This window comes from Cyprinodon tularosa, unplaced genomic scaffold (genome assembly GCF_016077235.1).
Source record: "Cyprinodon tularosa strain WSP-4 unplaced genomic scaffold, ASM1607723v1 ctg1036, whole genome shotgun sequence".
Taxonomy (NCBI): Eukaryota; Metazoa; Chordata; class Actinopteri; order Cyprinodontiformes; family Cyprinodontidae; genus Cyprinodon; species Cyprinodon tularosa.
The window spans coordinates 10,633-31,130 of NW_024037823.1; the positions used below are offsets into that span (position 1 = coordinate 10,633).

General features: G+C 41.1%; 1 protein-coding gene and 1 long non-coding RNA gene across 2 annotated transcripts; both read left to right on the forward strand.

Moving 5' to 3' along the window:
• The first annotated feature begins 222 nt into the window (after positions 1 to 222).
• LOC119781302 lies at positions 223 to 3,067 on the forward strand. The gene is made up of 3 exons (XR_005280521.1): positions 223 to 242; positions 1,530 to 1,686; positions 2,871 to 3,067. It is a non-coding gene; the product is annotated as an uncharacterized LOC119781302 (long non-coding RNA).
• A 2,109-nt stretch (positions 3,068 to 5,176) lies between these two features.
• On the forward strand, positions 5,177 to 9,817 carry LOC119781295. Its single transcript, XM_038281722.1, has 8 exons — positions 5,177 to 5,229; positions 5,776 to 5,877; positions 6,424 to 6,525; positions 7,072 to 7,133; positions 7,266 to 7,299; positions 7,720 to 7,821; positions 8,368 to 8,452; positions 9,084 to 9,817. Exons 1-8 carry the CDS (start codon positions 5,185 to 5,187, stop codon positions 9,296 to 9,298), a joined length of 747 nt encoding a protein of 248 aa, XP_038137650.1. The 5' UTR covers positions 5,177 to 5,184; the 3' UTR covers positions 9,299 to 9,817.
• Positions 9,818 to 20,498: the final 10,681 nt, after the last annotated feature.

The window sequence follows — 20,498 nt, forward strand, 5'->3', positions numbered from 1 at the left end:
TTATTTTTGGGCAGTTCCCAATATAAAAAACCCCCTCTAAAAGGGCACCCAGACGGAGGTTTGTGGTTTTTCATGGAAGTTTGGCCTCGATTTAAATGATTACTTTTTTTTTCACAGACCCTTTTATGTCCAAAGGGGAAAAAGGGAAAAAAAGCCCATAGAGGGAAGCAAAGCCAGATATTCTGTTTTGGAAACTGCAAGGTTTGGGTTTTTTTTTCGAAAATTCATTGACAGTTGTAAAGGTAAGGACAAAATTTTTCCCTTAAACACAACTTGGGGCATTTCAGAAGCAATTTTTTTAAAAAGGGGGCCCTTTATAAATAAATGTCATAATTCATGTGGGAATTTTTTTTAAAAAGCTGGACTTCCTCCTTCAATTCTTTTCTTATTAAAAAACTTTAAAGTTATTTTACATACATCAAGCCTGTGTAGCATCAACTACCATGACCACTGTGCTGTTGTTGAAATCTGTTGAAATGCAGGAGGCCACATGCTCCATCAGAGAAGATGCAGATCTGTCCAGCTTTGAATTTTTTCGCCACAGTAACTATTCGGTCAATTTAAAATTCCCAAATGAACTTGATGAAAATTTGTTTGTTTATTTGGTTTTGTGGAAGAAAGTCATACTCCAAGAATAAAAGAAAATAAATACAACACCATCCAGCCTAATGCAGTGCTTAAGAATATTAATCACACCAGTTACTGCACTTTGTTGTGGTTCAGTATAAATATGATTTGGCATAAAATGATGTTGAAAAAGGTTTCTTTTTACAGCTAACAAAACTAGAACTCAGCATCATGCAGGAAAAGGCAGGACTTATGTGTCACAAGGACCCAGTTCTGTCAATAATCAGCCTATTTCATTTGTTGATGAGCTGTATTTATCTTAATTGTACAATCAGCAGGACAGATGACTTGCGGTATAAAGGACAGACTCCACAATATTACCCCTTTCCAGTGCAAGTCTGAAAAGGGCTTAACACTGAATTCCAACTCAGCCTTTGCCTATGTCTGCGTTTGTGATATGTCAATTGCACTCTTTAAGTTGAAAATACAAGAACTTTTTCAGGATATATTTAATTGTTTTGGTAGTACCTGTGTATATATAAATATTGCTATTTTAGTTCCATGCCTTGCTGCTGCTAAACTGTAATTTCCCAGTTTGGGATCAATACAGTACATCTGTCTGTCAAAAGTCTGAGTTGTATGATGTCCGTATGCTTCATTAGTGTGTTGCCTGCACTAAATGGTACACAGCACTCTCAGGTAAAGGGAACAGAATAGAGCAGACGCGACCTCAATGATACATTGATCTGGATGGGTCAGCATCAAAAACATTAGATGGCCACATAAAGGCTGATCAAAAAAGCAGTTTACCTGTACACTGAGCAACACAACTTGGAGAGTGCTGAGCATTGTCTGCAGGTAATACAATGAGACATAAGAACCTCAACCTCACTTTTAAAGAGTGCTGCATTTCTTTTTGAGTTCCCAGAATTAAATGCTGACTTATTTTTATATTACTATAGGAAGAGGAGTTTTTGCCACACACCCCATTGAACCAGGGGACTTCGTCTTGGAGTATTGGGGTAAACTCCTGACACAGGAAGAATGCCGGTCAAGACAATACTCAAAGATTGAAAGCACATTTCTCTTTGACTTTGAGTATCGGAACAATCGCCTGTGGTAAGCATGAATAGATGGATGTTTTGTTAGATAGGATAAATTCTGATTTGACCCCAAAACATGGGTTTAATATTTGAATAATGTTTTAAAAGACACATACTCTTAGGTAGGGATACACGATATAATCGGCCCCCTATCGGTATCGGCCTGTATCGGCCTTAAAACTGAATATCGGACATCGACCACCCCACCGATATTTAACCCGATATTTGATCAGCTTCTGAGTTTCTAAAGTCTAAAAAAAAATAAATAAATACTACTACTTCTTCTTCCTCAAAAACTTCTTTTTTACAGACTTAAAAACTTCTAAAGATGAGGGAAAAAATATTGATACATTAAAATATCCCAATATCTTCATATGCTGATATATTGCCATTTAAAAACACCATATCAATCTCTTTTACTAATGAAATATTGCTGAATGTCATCGTTATGCTACGAAATCCCCCAAAAATTCACAAAATCTTGCCATATTTTTATATGTTGATATATTGATGCGGTATCGATCTATTTTACTAACAAAATCTCACAAGAATTTGCAAAATATCACGAGAGTTTGTAACAGAACGATGAAATTTCACCAGATTTTGAAAGTAAAATAGATCGATACCGCGTTTTTAAAAATCAATTTGATCAGAAATGGATAACAAAACTGCTATTTTCAATGACTACTTATTTTTGTCCAGCTTTAACATCGGTATCGATATCGGTTATCGGCTACATGAGTTTTAAATAGTGTTGCGCCAATGCCATTTTTGGCCCCGATACCGATACCCGATACCTGGCTGTGCAGTATCGGCCGATACCGATACCATAATAATGTAAAATAATTGCCATCATGGCTTTGTAAAGCTGCTGCCTACCTTTGTGAAGCAGGAAAAAATCTAATACAAAGTGAATCCAGTAGAACTTTGTATTGCCTACCAGGAATGGGTGACAATAGTTGAATAAACTTATGGCTCTCAAAATGGTATCGGTGCCCTATTTGTTGGTACTTACCGATACCACCATTTTAGGGCAGTATCGGGGCCCCGTCCGATACTGGTATCGGTGCAACACTAGTTTTAAATATCGGATATCGGCCAAAATCCCAATATCGTGCATCCCTACTCTTAGGAATTTCTTTTGAAAATGCATCTTTCAATAAAACTTTAAACTACAACAATTTTTCTTATGCTTTTCAGCCTGGATGCATCTGAAGAAGATGGATCTCTCGGACGACTAGTCAATGACAACCACAAAAATCCAAATTGTGCCATGAAAAAAATCATAGTTGACGACAAGCCACTCTTGTGCCTTTTTTCTCTTAAGAAAATAGGAATAGGAGATGAAACTGATTATGACTATGGTAAAGCAAAATGGCCTTGGCGTACTGAGGTGAGTTGGTTAGATTAGGTGTAGATTTCTTGATTTTTTTATTTTTATTTTTTACAAAAAACAAATGTTGTATTTCTCTGATATTATCGATGTTTCTAATATTACTCTGGACTATGACAATGTAAATGTGTTGAGTTTTTGATCTGTGGGTGATTTAAGATGAGTTCTTTCTGTGATCCCCGGTGGAAAAAAAAAACCCAAGGGGTCCTGCAGCAACAGAAGAAAAGGGTATTGAGGGGGTAAAGACCCGGGGAAAGTCAAACACACCGTCATGTTTTCCCGTCATGCCCTTTTGGGGTCCTTTTAATTTTTCCCAAATTTCATTCTTTCTTTTAGGGCCCTTTCCCTTTTTTCACTCCCTTGTCTCTATTTTGAGCCCCTGTGGGGCCCCCCCGTCCGTTCTTTTCTGTAACTGTTTTTAAGGCACCATGGCAACACCTGACATGACCTCAGCTGTGATTTTAAATTCACATTGTGCACTCCCCTGAGCTGTAGCATCTTTTAAAAACAATCTTTGCATTTACCCATCATAATAGTGCCCGAAAGAGTCCCAAAGAAACCCTGCTGTGTTTGGGGTTTAAGCACTGTGCTGTTTTTAGAATGTTTTACCGCTAGATGATCTTATTTGGCCCGTGAATGGGTTTTTCATTCCTTTTCTAAAAAACCATTCTTGTCCTTCTTATTTCAGGTGAAAGGCCTTTAAAAACTCCTGCAGCAGCAGTTGGAAAGAGACCAGCCCTGTTCCTAGGGCGTTTAAAAGATGGAAACCCCTTTTTAGATGGCCCTTTCACACAGGGTTTAAAAATACCCTTTAAACCATTCATCTATTTGACTTGTAGGGTATGGGTTCTAAATTTTTAAAGTGGCTCCCAAAGCTTTTCAGACTTTAAAGTTATCAGGGGAAGCTATTGAGTGGGGGAAAGACCCGGTAATGTCACAAACCCCCCGTTATGTTTTTTCCCGTCATGTCCTTATGGGGTCCTTCAATTTTTTAAAAAGCATTCCCTTTTTGTAGTCCCCCCTTTACAACTCCCCCTTTTTTCTAGTGTGAGCCTTTTGGGGGCCCCCCCCGTCCGTTTTTTACTGGGAATTGTTTTTTAAGGCACCTTGGGAACACCTGACATGACCTCAGAAGTGATTTTAAATTCATCATTGTGCACTCTTGAGCTGTTGCATCTTTAAACAATTTTTTTGCATTTTATCCCATCATAATAGCTTTCTTATGAGTCCCCAAAAACCATGCCCGGGCTCTTGGGGTTTAAGCACGGTGCTGTTTTTAGAAATTTTTGACCACTAGATGGGTCTTTTTTTTGCTGGGGAAAAGTCTCTTCATTTTAGGTTTTAAATACCTTTTTGTCCTTTTTTTTTATTTCAGGTGAAAAGCTTTAGACCCCCCCCTTTCCCCGCGCAGTTGAAAAATGAGACCCCGCCCTGTTTCCCATGACGTTTAAAAGATGGGCCCAAACCCCGATGTCCCTGGACACAGGTTTTTTGGGCATTTAAAAAACATTCATCTATGCTGACTTTTATGCTATGGTGTTCTATTTTTAAAAATGGCTCAATGTTGCATTTAAATTAAAATTTTTCAATTTAACTATTGAGTGGGAAAGACCCGGGAATTTCAAACAACCCCCCGTCAAGTTTCCAGTCATGTCCTTATGGGTCCTTCAAATTTTTTTCCAATGCATTTTTTTCTGTAGTCCCTCCTTTACACACTCCCCTTTTCCCCAAAGGGGGAGCCATGTGGGCCCTCCCGTCCAAATTCTTAAATGTAACGTTTTTTAAGGGGACCAAAAGGTTTAAAACCTGACATGACCTAACTGTGATTTTAACATTATTTATTGTGCACCCCCCGCTGAGGTGTGGGAACTTTAAACACAATCTTTGCATTGTCCGGGTCATAATTTTGGCTGGTGAGTCCCAAAGACCATGGCTTTTGCTCTTGGTTGAAAACCTGGTTTCTGTTTCAGAAATTGTTTGAACCCCTAGAAAGATTTTTTGCCCGTGAATTTTTCCTTCATTCAGTTTTTAAAAACCATTCTTGTCCCCTTTTAAAATTTCAGGTTTAAAAAGGGTTCAACTCCTGCAGGGAAGTGAGTTGGAAGGGCCAACCCTGTTCCTATGACGTTAAATGATGGGCCAATCCCAGATGAGCCCTGCACACAGGTAAAAGTACATTTAAACACATTCATCTATGCTGACTTGTATGCTATGGTGTTCTATTATTAAAGTGGCTCAATGCTTGCATGACTTGAAAGTTATCAGGTGAAGCTATTGAGTGGTAAAGACCAGGTAATGTCACACACACCGTCATGTTTCCAGTCATGTCCTCATGGGGTCCTTCAATTTTCCAAATGCATTCTTTCTGTAGTCCCTCCTTTACACACTCCCTTGTCTCTAGTGTGAGCCATGTGGGGCCCTCCCGTCCAGTTCTTACTGTAATTGTTTTTAAGGCACCATGGCAACACCTGACATGACCTCAGCTGTGATTTTAACATTCATCATTGTGCACTCTCTGAGCTGTTGCATCTTTAAACACAATCTTTGCATTGATCCGATCATAATAGCTGCTGATGAGTCCTAAAGACCATGCTGTGCTCTTGGTTGAAGCACTGTGCTGTTTCAGAAATGTTTGACCGCTAGATGATCTTATTTGCCTGTGAATGTCTCTTCATTCAGTTCTAAATCCATTCTTGTCCTTCTATATTTCAGGTGAAAGGCCTTCAGACTCCTGCAGCAGCAGTTGAGAATGAGACCAGCCCTGTTCCTATGACGTTAAATGATGGACCAATCCCAGATGAGCCCTGCACACAGGTAAAAGTACATTTAAACACATTCATCTATGCTGACTTGTATGCTATGGTGTTCTATTATTAAAGTGGCTCAATGCTTGCATGACTTGAAAGTTATCAGGTGAAGCTATTGAGTGGTAAAGACCAGGTAATGTCACACACACCGTCATGTTTCCAGTCATGTCCTTATGGGGTCCTTCAATTTTCCAAATGCATTCTTTCTGTAGTCCCTCCTTTACACACTCCCTTGTCTCTAGTGTGAGCCATGTGGGGCCCTCCCGTCCAGTTCTTACTGTAATTGTTTTTAAGGCACCATGGTAACACCTGACATGACCTCAGCTGTGATTTTAACATTCATCATTGTGCACTCTCTGAGCTGTTGCATCTTTAAACACAATCTTTGCATTGATCCGATCATAATAGCTGCTGATGAGTCCTAAAGACCATGCTGTGCTCTTGGTTGAAGCACTGTGCTGTTTCAGAAATGTTTGACCACTAGATGATCTTATTTGCCTGTGAATGTCTCTTCATTCAGTTCTAAATCCATTCTTGTCCTTCTATATTTCAGGTGAAAGGCCTTCAGACTCCTGCAGCAGCAGTTGAGAATGAGACCAGCCCTGTTCCTATGACGTTAAATGATGGGCCAATCCCAGATGATCCCAGGACACAGGTAAAAGTACATTTAAACACATTCATCTATGCTGACTTGTATGCTATGGTGTTCTATTATTAAAGTGGCTCAATGCTTGCATGACTTGAAAGTTATCAGGTGAAGCTATTGAGTGGTAAAGACCAGGTAATGTCACACACACCGTCATGTTTCCAGTCATGTCCTTATGGGGTCCTTCAATTTTCCAAATGCATTCTTTCTGTAGTCCCTCCTTTACACACTCCCTTGTCTCTAGTGTGAGCCATGTGGGGCCCTCCCGTCCAGTTCTTACTGTAACTGTTTTTAAGGCAGCATGGCAACACCTGACATGACCTCAGCTGTGATTTTAACATTCATCATTGTGCACTCGCTGAGCTGTAGCATCTTTAAACACAATCTTTGCATTGATCCGATCATAATAGCTGCTGATGAGTCCTAAAGACCATGCTGTGCTCTTGGTTGAAGCACTGTGCTGTTTCAGAAATGTTTGACCACTAGATGATCTTATTTGCCCGTTAGTGTCTCTTCATTCAGTTCTAAATCCATTCTTGTCCTTCTATATTTCAGGTGAAAGGCCTTCAGACTCCTGCAGCAGCAGTTGAGAATGAGACCAGCCCTGTTCCTATGACGTTAAATGATGGGCCAATCCCAGATGATCCCAGGACACAGGTAAAAGTACATTTAAACACATTCATCTATGCTGACTTGTATGCTATGGTGTTCTATTATTAAAGTGGCTCAATGCTTGCATGACTTGAAAGTTATCAGGTGAAGCTATTGAGTGGTAAAGACCAGGTAATGTCACACACACCGTCATGTTTCCAGTCATGTCCTTATGGGGTCCTTCAATTTTCCAAATGCATTCTTTCTGTAGTCCCTCCTTTACACACTCCCTTGTCTCTAGTGTGAGCCATGTGGGGCCCTCCCGTCCAGTTCTTACTGTAACTGTTTTTAAGGCAGCATGGCAACACCTGACATGACCTCAGCTGTGATTTTAACATTCATCATTGTGCACTCGCTGAGCTGTAGCATCTTTAAACACAATCTTTGCATTGATCCGATCATAATAGCTGCTGATGAGTCCTAAAGACCATGCTGTGCTCTTGGTTGAAGCACTGTGCTGTTTCAGAAATGTTTGACCGCTAGATGATCTTATTTGCCTGTGAATGTCTCTTCATTCAGTTCTAAATCCATTCTTGTCCTTCTATATTTCAGGTGAAAGGCCTTCAGACTCCTGCAGCAGCAGTTGAGAATGAGACCAGCCCTGTTCCTATGACGTTAAATGATGGACCAATCCCAGATGAGCCCTGCACACAGGTAAAAGTACATTTAAACACATTCATCTATGCTGACTTGTATGCTATGGTGTTCTATTATTAAAGTGGCTCAATGCTTGCATGACTTGAAAGTTATCAGGTGAAGCTATTGAGTGGTAAAGACCAGGTAATGTCACACACACCGTCATGTTTCCAGTCATGTCCTTATGGGGTCCTTCAATTTTCCAAATGCATTCTTTCTGTAGTCCCTCCTTTACACACTCCCTTGTCTCTAGTGTGAGCCATGTGGGGCCCTCCCGTCCAGTTCTTACTGTAATTGTTTTTAAGGCACCATGGTAACACCTGACATGACCTCAGCTGTGATTTTAACATTCATCATTGTGCACTCTCTGAGCTGTTGCATCTTTAAACACAATCTTTGCATTGATCCGATCATAATAGCTGCTGATGAGTCCTAAAGACCATGCTGTGCTCTTGGTTGAAGCACTGTGCTGTTTCAGAAATGTTTGACCACTAGATGATCTTATTTGCCTGTGAATGTCTCTTCATTCAGTTCTAAATCCATTCTTGTCCTTCTATATTTCAGGTGAAAGGCCTTCAGACTCCTGCAGCAGCAGTTGAGAATGAGACCAGCCCTGTTCCTATGACGTTAAATGATGGACCAATCCCAGATGAGCCCTGGACACAGGTAAAAGTACATTTAAACACATTCATCTATGCTGACTTGTATGCTATGGTGTAGGGATGCACGATATAATCGGCCCCCTATCGGTATCGGCCTTAAAACTGAATATCGGACATCGGCCACCCCACCGATATTTAACCCGATATTTGATCAGCTTCTGAGTTTCTAAAGTCTAAATAAAAAAAAAATAAAATAAAAACGATGTACCAATTTAAGCCCCATCCAGCTCTGCTTGAACCAAGCCCACTTCACGTTTAGACCCCACCCACTTCGAGTATAGATGCAGATAATTTAGATGGTTGAACAGACACAGATAGTGGTGAACTTGCTCATCCCTACTGAGGTACACACCAAACCGTGATTTTTGTGTACCGTTGCAACCCTACAAAAAAGAGAAAAATTGCTTTTAGATGACAGAACATAACAGTTACTGCTTAATTGTTGCGTGGAAAATTATACTGGAAAACTCTGTGAATACAGAATTTTTTTTTGTGTTACTTGTAACTTGTTACGGGTATGACATATTTTATCTATCAAACAGTATTGCTATTTTAAGTGACTAAAATTTTTCTTCACAAAAGAAAACCTACAATATTTTGTGTTTTTTGCCTACATAGGAAAGCAAACTGCTGTGAGGAGAAGCTGGACCCCAGACGAGTGTGCTGCAGTGAACACACATTTGAAGAGATTTATCAGAAGAGGTCAAGTTCCTGGTAAAGAAGAGTGTCAGCGCTGTATTGATGCAGAACCTCAAGCTCTCAGAAACAGGGACTGGAAAGCAGTTAAATACTACATTAAAAATCACATTACAGCCCTGAGAAGAAAGGTGTAGTGTGACAGCACCTAATGGAACTGAGGTAAAACCGAAGCATTTGAGGTAGGATCTTAAAATGTTTAATCCTTTATGTGTTCTGTTGTAGAGGTTTGCTCAGGATTTGTTACTGTCCCGTGGCCTACAAATATACACATTTCACAATTCTTATTTTATCTTATTTTTAATTTATTTTTATTACGGGCGCAGGAAATGTTATTTCAAAGGATTTTTTTATTTGTTTAAATATCTCTGTATGATGCCTTTTAAATTTGAGTTTTCACTGGAAAAAAAAAAAAAAAACTTAACATGACACTAAGGATGCAGTCCTAAAAAGCATGTAATTTCAGTGTTTGTACAACAAAAACTGTTTGGTTTAGATATAAGTTCAGGCTGAGGCTGTTGTTGCCGCATAGCGGCACCGAAAACCCTACTGCATATTTTTGGATTAATCTGTTTGGAAAGGGACTCAGTTTGACAACTGTGGCATAAACTGTTAATGCCAACAATAAAAGTGGTCTTTTCATTTTTGTCAGAAAATTTTATGTGTAGCGTGCTTCTTTTTATGTCTCAAGGCAAATGGAAGGTTTTACATAAACAGTTGTGCTTGAAAGTTTACATCCCCTCCCGTTAAAGAAAAGGTTAAATTCACAATAGTGATTCAAATAAGTAGAAACTGAAAATGGTAAAAAAAAAAATAAAGATTATGAAATTATAATTTTATTTTATTTGAATATTGATTTTGAATTTTGTTTGAAAAATAATTTTTAAAAAGTGTCCCAGAGAAATTTAAAGGTTGGAGGGTTGCAGAATGAAAGTATAACATTTCATTAAAAAATTATTTTTAGCTTGATAATAATTATAAAAATATTTACGGCTTTGACAATGGCATTATGTTTACATCTATAAGCCATTGTTGGTTGCCAAATATGATCTCTGTGTGGCAATAGTATGTTTGGCACGGTTGCCAAGCTAGCACAGGGGGAAACAGGGAAGACTGTGAGTCAAGCAGCTGCTTCAGAGTCCTGGAGGTGTTCCTGAAGAGGAGTGACCTGACAGATTTAGGTTAAGACGACCCATATAAACGTTTTCTAAGCCATCAAAAACATGGAAATGGTGACTTTTCTCCTCGATCGGAAAGCTAGCTTGTTTGCTAACGTGGCTAATGTTAGCTGTGAGTTATAAACTCCTCCGTGTTACTTGTAGGACATGCTGCAGGCTGGTGGTCACTTGCATATCAGCAGCGAGCCTGGGATCCCAGCAGCTGGAGTTGTTTTTCGGCCGTTGCAACTACAACTTAGACACACGTGATCTTGCTGTTCTGCCCGTCTTCCATATTCAACCTTTAAGCAGCTATTTCATTAACAGTGGACCAACATACCTGTCAACAGGTGTCATCTGATTGACCATTACAGAAAACACCCGATTGCAGTGATTACCTCAAATGGTCAGACTGTATGGCAGAACTGTGCATCATTCCTCATTACAAAAATAACTATTTTAGTCCAAAATGCGGAAACTGGGATTAATAATCAAGGCTGGTCTCAGCATCTGCTAATGGCGACCTTGGGCCCCATAAACACATAAAAACTTGATATGTATGTGTGTATGCGAGTGGACCCCACAAGTTGGCAATGCTAGGAACGGGATCCCACAAGTCGCCAAATGCCTTTTTGGATAAAACTTTAGAAATTTGTTGAACTGAAGTGATTTTAAGGATTGGGATTTTTTTTTAAATCCATCCCTTGTTTTTACAGCAGTGTAGGACCACTGGAAAGGGTGGATCCCATAAAGCACCAAAAAACTGGAGGACCCCACAAAGGGCATAAAACCAGAATGTGTGTGTCTGTGTGTGTGACTATAACGTGTGAGAGCAAACTGTCCTTATAGCTGTATGTTGCCGCTTTTTAGACTAATCAAACCCACATTACTAGCCTACATGCAGTCTAATTAAAAGAACATTAGATATGAGAAAAATTTCACCTGGAACTGAAGTGCCAAAATGATGATTGACGTGACGTCGGCATATTATTTGTAACGGAATAAACTTTCGCGCCCCAGTGTTGCCAACTCAGCGACTTTGTCGCCATATTTCAGACCCCTCCAGCGACTCTTTTTCAAAAAAGCGACTTGCGACAAATCTAGCGACTTTTGGAGAACATACTCCGTCAGCGCTCCGCTCCGCCCCGCTGCGCTCCAGACCGCCTGCACAAAGCAAAGCCTACAGCCGCCGCTGTCCCCTCCGCTCCGCTCCGAGTTCCTTGGAGATCGTAGAGGGCATGCGCCAGATGAACCAGGGTTTCCGCGGATCATTAAAAATAATTACAATTCATAATTCTTTTTTTAATCAAGCCCTTAATTGGCACTAAAATTAATTAAATATGTTTATCGTTGCATTTATGATTCTTTAATAAAAATGCTTCTAAAAACAATTTCGTCAGATATATTATATCGCTATTAATTTGCGTGGAACTGTTTATAAAGCTGTATGTTCGGAAAGGAAGCTCGAGGCGGAGAAAAAGCTAGAGAATATATATACGTATATATATGTGTGTGTGTGTGTGTGTTTTTACATACATACAGGAGTCATGGAACTGTGCTTACAGCTCCATATTTCATGTACACTAATAACTTGTGTACATGGTTCTTGTTAATGGCATTAAAATCATTTCAAATATCATTAAAATAGCATTAAATTAGAGTCAATCATTCCTGTATGAACCCTGTGAGCGCTTAATTTAATATGACATATTAAAAAAATCCCACCATCATCCAGCATATGTTCAGTTTCTGCCCAAATATATATATATATATATATATATATATATATATATATATATATATATATATATATATATTTTTGTAGATTTTTGTAACAGAGATAAGGATAATTCAAAACTGCTTTTTTTTTTATGAACTTGTTCTCTACAACTCAGCATCTCTTTTCATTCATGTAATAAGAAGTTTCTTTTGAATGGATTTGATTAAACTTTAAGTCCCTCGGTATAAAATAAATATTTTAATGGAGATGAGAAATCTGCTTCCTGGTTGGTGAATAACCAATAGTTTGGATCCAATCATTGAAATAAACGGTGTTATTTTTTTTATTTTTTTTATTTTTTAGATATTTATAAGAATTGTGCTATAATTTCTAGTCACCGATCTGTTGCTACTATATTTTAATTTTACGAACCGGAATTTGTCGAGGTTCTTTTTCCTGTTTGGTGCGATTGCAATTGCGGATCTTGACCTGACCGGAGCGGAGCAAAAAATAGCTCGGCTCCGTAATTTGTCGGTGACGGACGGAGAAGACGTACGTGGACGGAGACGTGCGGAGGAGTAGCGGTGGATGTGGAACAGCTCTCATTGATTTCCATGAAAGACAAGCGCTCCGCACGACGTACGTCAGCGGGGCGGAGCGGAGCGGAGCGCTGACGGAGTATGTGGAATCTGGGGGTTACGGGAAAGCACGTATCGTTCCTTTTCTTGTCCTGCTGCCGTGGGGCGCCTCCTCCCTCCCAACCCCGTTCTCCCCCGCTATCGCAGGAGTCCCTCTCAGCGCTGCAGTCAGAGACACAGCATGTTTACCCTCAGCGTCCAGACTGCAAATGAAGCGCACATGCGCCGGGATTGACGGCGCAGGTTGATCATAAATAACTGAATTTGAAATATTTATCTTAAATAAATAACGGCGTTTGATTCACACAGCCACATGTTCATGTTTCTAGTTTGGAGTGGAGAGGGAGTATCCACTCATCGGGCAGAGAGCTGTGTGCATTCTTCTTCCCTTTGCCACATCATATCTCTGTGAGATGGGCTTTTCAACTGTTGCTTCACTGAAAACAAAGCATGACTTGAGAGTGGCAGTATCAAGCCTGCAACCCCGTTTTGAGAAACTGTGCAATGCAAAACAGGCTCATTGCAGCCACTAATGCAGGGATAAATAGACGTGTCTTGCCTGTTGGATTTCACTTATTTTCTTTTATTAACAGATTGCAGAGTGGCACATTAATTTTTTCTATCTTTGAGCTTGATACAAATTTTGACACAGCTGCATTTTTATTTTCTTTATTTTTGAGCTTGCTGTTATTTGATGTAGATAGTTTGTATTTAGATACTACTTGTTACTTCAATAAAATTGGAACATTTTAAGATTGTTTCATATTTCATTAGCATTGTGTTGGGGCGATGGGGACAGGCGGGGCTTGAAAATTCCCCCTTGTCCAAAGTGGGGAATGACAGAAAAAGTTTGAGAACCACTGCCATAGAGGTCCTGTGTTATGGTCTCACTCTGCCACTGGACAGAGACATCGTCAGACTCTGTGTTGATGTTTACAATGATTGGATAATGGCGCTACTTTTGTTAAAGTTGAATCAGAACTGATCAGTGGGAATGATCAGCTGGTTTGAGCTCAGATGCAGACCTGCTTAGCCCCTCCCCCCATTCAGGTAGACATAAGAGTTTACCTGTCGGTCAGTACGCAGAAGGCTGTGAGTGCCGGGGTTGCCAAGACCTGCAGCCAGGGGCTTCACCACAGCAACAGCGACATCTCTGCCCACAGAAGACAGGAAGCAGGTGAGCACATTCACATGAGAAAAAACATTGCGCAAATAAAACGCATTAATATGGAAGTTCCGAGCTGTAATATATATGATACAATTATGCAGGGTTTTTGGTTTGATGTCATCAGTGTGATGCAGTGTGTGACATTATTTAGAGATTTTTTTTTTTAACAGTCCAGCAGTTAGAGCTGACTGTCCAGCATGAGCGATAGGGCGACAGAGGCGTTGGATGTAGGAGTTTGCCTTGAAATCGAAGGGTTGACGGTTCAAGCCCCGACTCTGACTTTCAGTGTCGTTGTGTCCTTGGGCAAGACACTACATCTACTGATGGTGGTCAGATGGCCTGGTGGCACCAGTGTACGGCAGCCCCGCTTCTGTCAGTGAGCCCCAGGGAAGTATTGTACATTTGTATATTGTACATTGTAGCCACAGCTGCCCTGGGGCAGCTGTGGCTACAATGTAGCTTGCCACCATCAGTCTGTGAGTGTGTGTGTGAATGAATGGGTGAATGAATGCAGTGTAAAGCACTTTGGTCGAGTCTCCTGACTTAAAGAAAGAAAGAAACCTTCTTAAAGAAAGGTGCTATAAAAGTACATGCCATTTACCATTCACACCTGACTTGGATGAATGGCTGATTAACAGACCTCTCCAGCTCTTGAATCTGAGGAGGGAGTAAAACAATTTAACTCAAGTGTGTTGAGGCAGAGACACGTTTAACTTTTGCAGGACGGTGGGTATTGAGAACTGGGGTTGAAGGCCTGTTGTATGATGTCCTTATGGGTTTGGTTTACCAGTAGTACTACTACAACCAGTACTAGTCACAAAGAATAGAATTGTGTGCAGCTCCCACAACCAGTTTTGTAGTTTAATTCAAACAAATATCAGCCACCTCCTTTGAAAATGTTAAAGTATTTGGACAAAATTAAATTGAAAGAGAAGGCAGGAAATAAAAACTGTTAAAACGTTTTTACTTGAAGCAGTATAAAGCTGGAGGCTGTGTGCTAGCTGAGTGATTGCTCTGTACGTGAGTGAGAGAGTGTGTGTGTGTGAGATGGAGGGTGAAATGAGAAAGGACAGAGATGGATGGACGGTGATAGAGAGGAAGAGGACGAGACGTCTCCTGGTTATCAGCTCGGATGTCTCTAATTCCGTCCTGGACATAAATCCAATCAAACACAATCAGTTCAGAGGACGCAGCTGAAGGGATCACCTTCATTTGCTCAACACTGTCACAGTGGGAGCCTTCAGGAGAGGAAATGCATGCTGGGAAATTAAACATGATTGGGAAGATTAAAACAACACCACCTGACAGGAGCCTCTGCTAATCAGTATCTCTGTCAAAGATCTAAAGGTTCAGTTAGAAGAGCTCAGCAGCTGAACCTAAACCCAGATCTTCATGGTCTCTCCAAGCAGATGTTGCTCAAAAATCTCTGCAGGACTTTTTTCTTTATTGATGCCGTCATCAGAGAGGCAGAAATGATCTCTGCTAAGGGCGCTGATAGGACAGAGATGTTAACGGGTCATTTCATCCGAGTCTGAGTCTCTATAGACTGAACTAAACAGCAGTATGCGCTGAATCTCTGTTTTTCAGTCCTTGTGGGGAATAACTTAATGCATGTTTATCTCCATCTTTATATTGTCCTCTTGTTTATATAGGGAACTAAACCTGCCAGTTTTTTTTACTCATTACATTTTTACACAAGTATCTGTACTTTCTATTCCTTACATTTCTAAAACAAATGTTACTCGTTACTCTTGGCTTCGGTTTTATGTTTATAAATATTTATTTCACCTCATGTGCTCCATCCAATGCAGATCATTAGCTCCATCCACATCTAGTGAAACTAGTGTAATTGGATGAGTCATAGAACGCAAACACTTTTACTTTAGTAAAGAGGTAAAATTGAGACTTCAACTTTTACAAGAGTGTTTTTAAACTGCAGTATCTATACTTCTGCTTAAGTAACAATTGTGTGGAATTTTGACACCACTGGTTAAATGGTTTAATGTCATTCTGCCTAATCTGCACATCTGAAAATGAAGATAATGAGGAAGGAGGATGGTTCTGAAAGTTGGGATGAAACTGAGATGAGATGGACTGAGATGAAACTGAATCCCAGAGCAAGAAAGAAAACCTCAAAGGTCTTCTGGTGTCAGGTTTATGTTTCGGGTGGAAGCCTGACTTCAGCAGGGGAAAGTGGTGAAGTTTAAAACTGGGTTGAACTGAACACCTCTGAAATCACGGCAGTCAGGCTTAAACAAGGAAGTCGAAGGCTTCATTCGTTCATGGTCATCAGCAATCAGCTTCCAGAGAAGACCTCTCCTCTCCTAACTGTATGTCTGATTGGAGCAGATCACAGCAGGACAGCGTGTCAGGCTAAAAATAGCTTCCTCCTCTCAGATCCTTTGGCTGTTGAAACATCTGTCTCCTAATCTGCTCTGTCACCTCGTCTGTCCCAAACAACGAGCCGCTTTTGACCTGAAACCTACACGTGTCTGACCCGCAGAGACCTGCACCGGGGTCAGCAGCCGTGTTTCTGCAAAACATGCATCTGATGACTGCTGGGGGGGGGGAACCGCTCAACAACAAGAAGAGATGAGAGACAGAACCGACCCAAACAGCCGCCTCAGAGCCAATCTGTCCCATAAATGAACCCGCGAGCTAATTTCAGTTCCTCTCCTCTGATAATGAAACACTTTTGGCAGGAGCTGAGTTCACCCTGCAGGAAATAACTAAGATAAATAATCTCCAAGCAGCAGGTTAATTACAGAGTATCTGCATTACTGGTTCTATTAAAGTCCGAGTCGGTTTAGGTCAGCTTGAAATGCTTTAGGATCACTTCATCAGCAGGGAACGGGTATTCCTACAGGAGACAGAGTAAAACAAACCTATTTTATCTCTCTGCTTAATCGGATTAATCTGTCTCCATCTTCAGTTCCATAATTTAAAAGTTTAAAAACCTCAGGATGAACCGGGTTCTGTTTGGACTTCTGTAGAAAATTAGTGTTTTTTAGTTTTTCTACAAAGTTTAAATTAGATTTTTTTTTTACTCCTAAATATTCTCTTAGAATAAATGTTCTGATCTGTTAAGATATTCAGAATCTTCCAGGTTTACAACCAATCAGAGCTCAGAGATCCAGAGAGACACGCCCACACCACCAGCCAGCCCACGTAGATTTCATCTCTGGATGGTTCTGGATAAACTGGACCTGACGATTCTGTTTAACCCGGCAAATTTTCTACAGAAAACACAGATGGACATGTGGACCCACCATTTTGGTATGATCAGTGGTTTTGAGACAGAACCTATTTGGTTGCTGGTTAAATTCCTGATTGTGCTGATATGGTAAAAATCTTTCTGAGGCCTGGATTGATATTCCTAAAACTTCCTTTTGAGGTTTCTTGATGCCAGATAAAGAACCTGCTTTATTTTCCATGACCTTTTAGGAGATTGCTGGAACAGAAGAAGTTCTTAAACTTCCTTTGGCGTGAAAACGGTGATACCCGGCTCCATTCAGTGCATTTTTTTCGTTCATATTACTAAAATCCCCCTCCGCTGCCTCCTCACACTCACACTGCACTTGGTTACCTTAGTGAGCATCCTTAGTCCAATAATGGCTATAATTACACCGGGTATATCTGCAAACATCCTCAGAGATCCGGTGCTGCAGATTTATGTGCTAACCATCCATGTTGAGAACTTTCTATTCCACCACACCCCAAGGGTTCACTGCTGGACTGAGATCTTCTGGCTATAAATGAAACTGGAGTCCTTTGAACTCACTGATATGTTCAGGTGATGATCTGAGCTTTGTGACTTGGAGGCCCATCCTGCTGGAAGCAACCATCAGATGGTGGATCCACCATGGCCAGGAAGGGATGAACATCAGAGCTGTTCTCTGGTTGGATGTCAGATTTAAACAAGGTTCGGCTGGAACCAAGAGACCTCTAAGAAGTTATTCCTCCACCATGATACTAAAACCAGCAGCCTGAATGTAAGCCTGACACCACTTCTAGCTGAGAGGAAGCATATCAGCAGATTCCAAAAAAAAAAAAAAAAAAATCCACTGGACTTTGTTTCCAAGTTTGATGACGTTTCGCTTCCCATCCAGGAAGCTTTTACAATTCAAAATGTCACAAATAGCGTTGAGTTTGAGGTTTTTTTTAGGTAGCCTAACAAATTCTTGCTTTGTTTCGAAAACATGCAAATTGAAACGGACGACCAGGTCCACTCCTTTGGAATGGGAGTCGTTTGGCTTCTATGTTAGCCTGCAATGCCCCATACCTGTCTATGTCTCTGAAAGGGGGGTCATTAAAGGGAGTTTTTGGCCTGGCTGAATAGGCAAGGTCTTTTGTTCCCCTGTAAATGGGTTCAATTTGTACCGTATTTTCACGACCATAAGGCGCACCGGACTAAAAGGCGCACTCTCAGTTATGTGTCCCATTTCTGTATTTAACACACACATAAGGCGCACCGGACTATAGGGCGCGTTTTTTATATACAGGTACAAGTCCTCTACTACCTTTAAATACCTCTACTGCGTATTTAAAAATACAGCGGGGGCAAAACTGAGTATGACTGTGCTTTATTCATGTATTTATTACAAAGTATTAATCAAACCTGGCAGCTGGCCGTGAGACAGAGACATCGCAGATGACACAGCGCTGTGGTCACTCCTAAATTAACTTAAAATCCTGAAACCTGCTGACGGAATATGTTCGCTTTTATTGCCGGTATCCTGGTGCCTGCAGCTAAAATTATTTAGATGAAAAACACCTGCCAGCAGCCGCGGTGAACCCCAGGCTGCCCAGCCTACAGGCTGCTGATGAAGAGATTTCTGCTGTCAGCGCACCGCTGGTATGTGGGGGTCTGAGCGCCTCCGACAGAAATAGATAATCTGGATGAACTGACTGCAATTATTAAGTTTTCAGGTGGACTTTCTCACTTAAAAACATATTAAAACTACTTTATTCCCACTGATCACAGCAAATATAGCTGCAAGATTTAGATTATTTAGATGAAAAAACACCTGCCAGCCGCCGCGGTGAAGAGGAGGAGACGCGCCGGGGATGCTGTTGAATTAAGTTTTCAGGGAGAAAAATACAGCGGGAGCAAAACTGAGTATGATTGTGCTTTATTCATGTATTTATTACAAAGTATTAATCAAACCCATCAAAGTCATCATCCTCTGTTTCTGAATAAAACAGCTGCGCTAAATCAGACATGCCAGTTTCCCCTTCTTCGCTGTCAGTCACTTTCCGTGCAGCGCAGCTCCTCAGAAATAATGCCGGCTTTTGCGAAAGCCACAGAGCCAGCAGACACTTTAGTCCAAGCATCTACAATCCATCCGCAAACTGTGGCGTAATCTGCCCGGCGCTGCCTTCCACTTATCCTGAAACTGTGGTCTCCGTCGGTCATCCATCGCTCCCACGCCGCTTGCAGCCTTACTTCGAACGGCTGCTTCACACCGATGTCGAGCGGTTGAAGCTCCTTTGTCAGACCCCCGGGATAACGGCGAGCACAGCGTTCATTTGATTCACCTTTTTTTCCACATCGGCTGTGAGATGGGCACGCAGCGATGGTGATGCGTGGAAAAAACCACCTAGTCTTCTCACATACACCTGCCTCAGCCACGCATCCATCCAGCCTTTTCCATTTGCGTTAATATCATATGTCATCAGAGTGCTGTGTCTGTCTCGCTGGCAGCTCCCAGATCAGCTTCTCTGATTGGTTGATGCGGCGCGTCCAGCAGCAAAACTTCAATTTTTCCATCTCGAGCAGCAGAAGCGCGGCGCTTCAGATGCTTAAACGCTCCCGACGTGCTGCACCAAAATGCGCTGCGGGACCTTTTGCTGCACCTATATGCGCGTCAACCATTGACTTTGCATGTAAACTCGCTGCTTCTGCTGCACCTGCTGGGTCCGGTTCACACCGATGTCGAGCAGCGTTAATTTGTTTCCCCATGTTTTTCACATCAGCTGTGAGATGGGCACGCATGGAGTTACATATTAACAGCGATGGTGAGGGGTGGAAAAAAAACACCTGGTCTCCTTACATTCAGCCACTCTTTCATCATCTCCTCAATGAGGTGGTCTCAAAAGTCGCAGTTACAACACACATAAGGCGCACCGCACCATAGGGCGCACCGCACATTTTGAGGAAAAAAAAAGACGTTTAAGTGCGCCTTATAGTCGTGAAAATACGGTATGTTTTCCAAACTAAGGCAAGGCTTTGTTGGGCTACTCTATAAAACCTCGAACTCAACGCTGTTCCTGACATTTTGAATTGAAAAAGCTTCCTGGATGGGAGGAGAAACATCTTCAAACTTTAAACAAAGTTCATTGGATTGTTTTATAACTTTTTTGGAATGACTATGACCTGGATGACTGTCAATCTTCTTCAGCATATGTCAGCAGATGATTCCACCATAACTCCTCCACACTCTGATAACCAAACTCTCAATGAGCCGTGAGAATGTTAAACAGTGATGGTTTGGGCCCACATCCTGATACACTACCACCACGCTTCATCTAAAGCCATGTCAGTACTAACACAAGTTCCTGTTCTAAATACAAGTTCCTGTTCTAAATGTCTCTGATAACATTCCATTCAGCTACATGTGAGGAGACCCCATCGGAATCCTAGGAGCCGTTTCA

Coding starts and splice junctions, on each gene's coding strand:
- LOC119781295 (XM_038281722.1), top strand. CDS start 5,185: ATGACGTTAAATGATGGGCCAATCCCAGATGAGCCCTGCACACAG. Junction 7,300..7,719: donor TATTGAGTGGTAAAGACCAG/GTAATGTCACAC, acceptor TCTATATTTCAG/GTGAAAGGCCTTCAGACTCC. Junction 7,822..8,367: donor CAGATGAGCCCTGCACACAG/GTAAAAGTACAT, acceptor TCTATATTTCAG/GTGAAAGGCCTTCAGACTCC.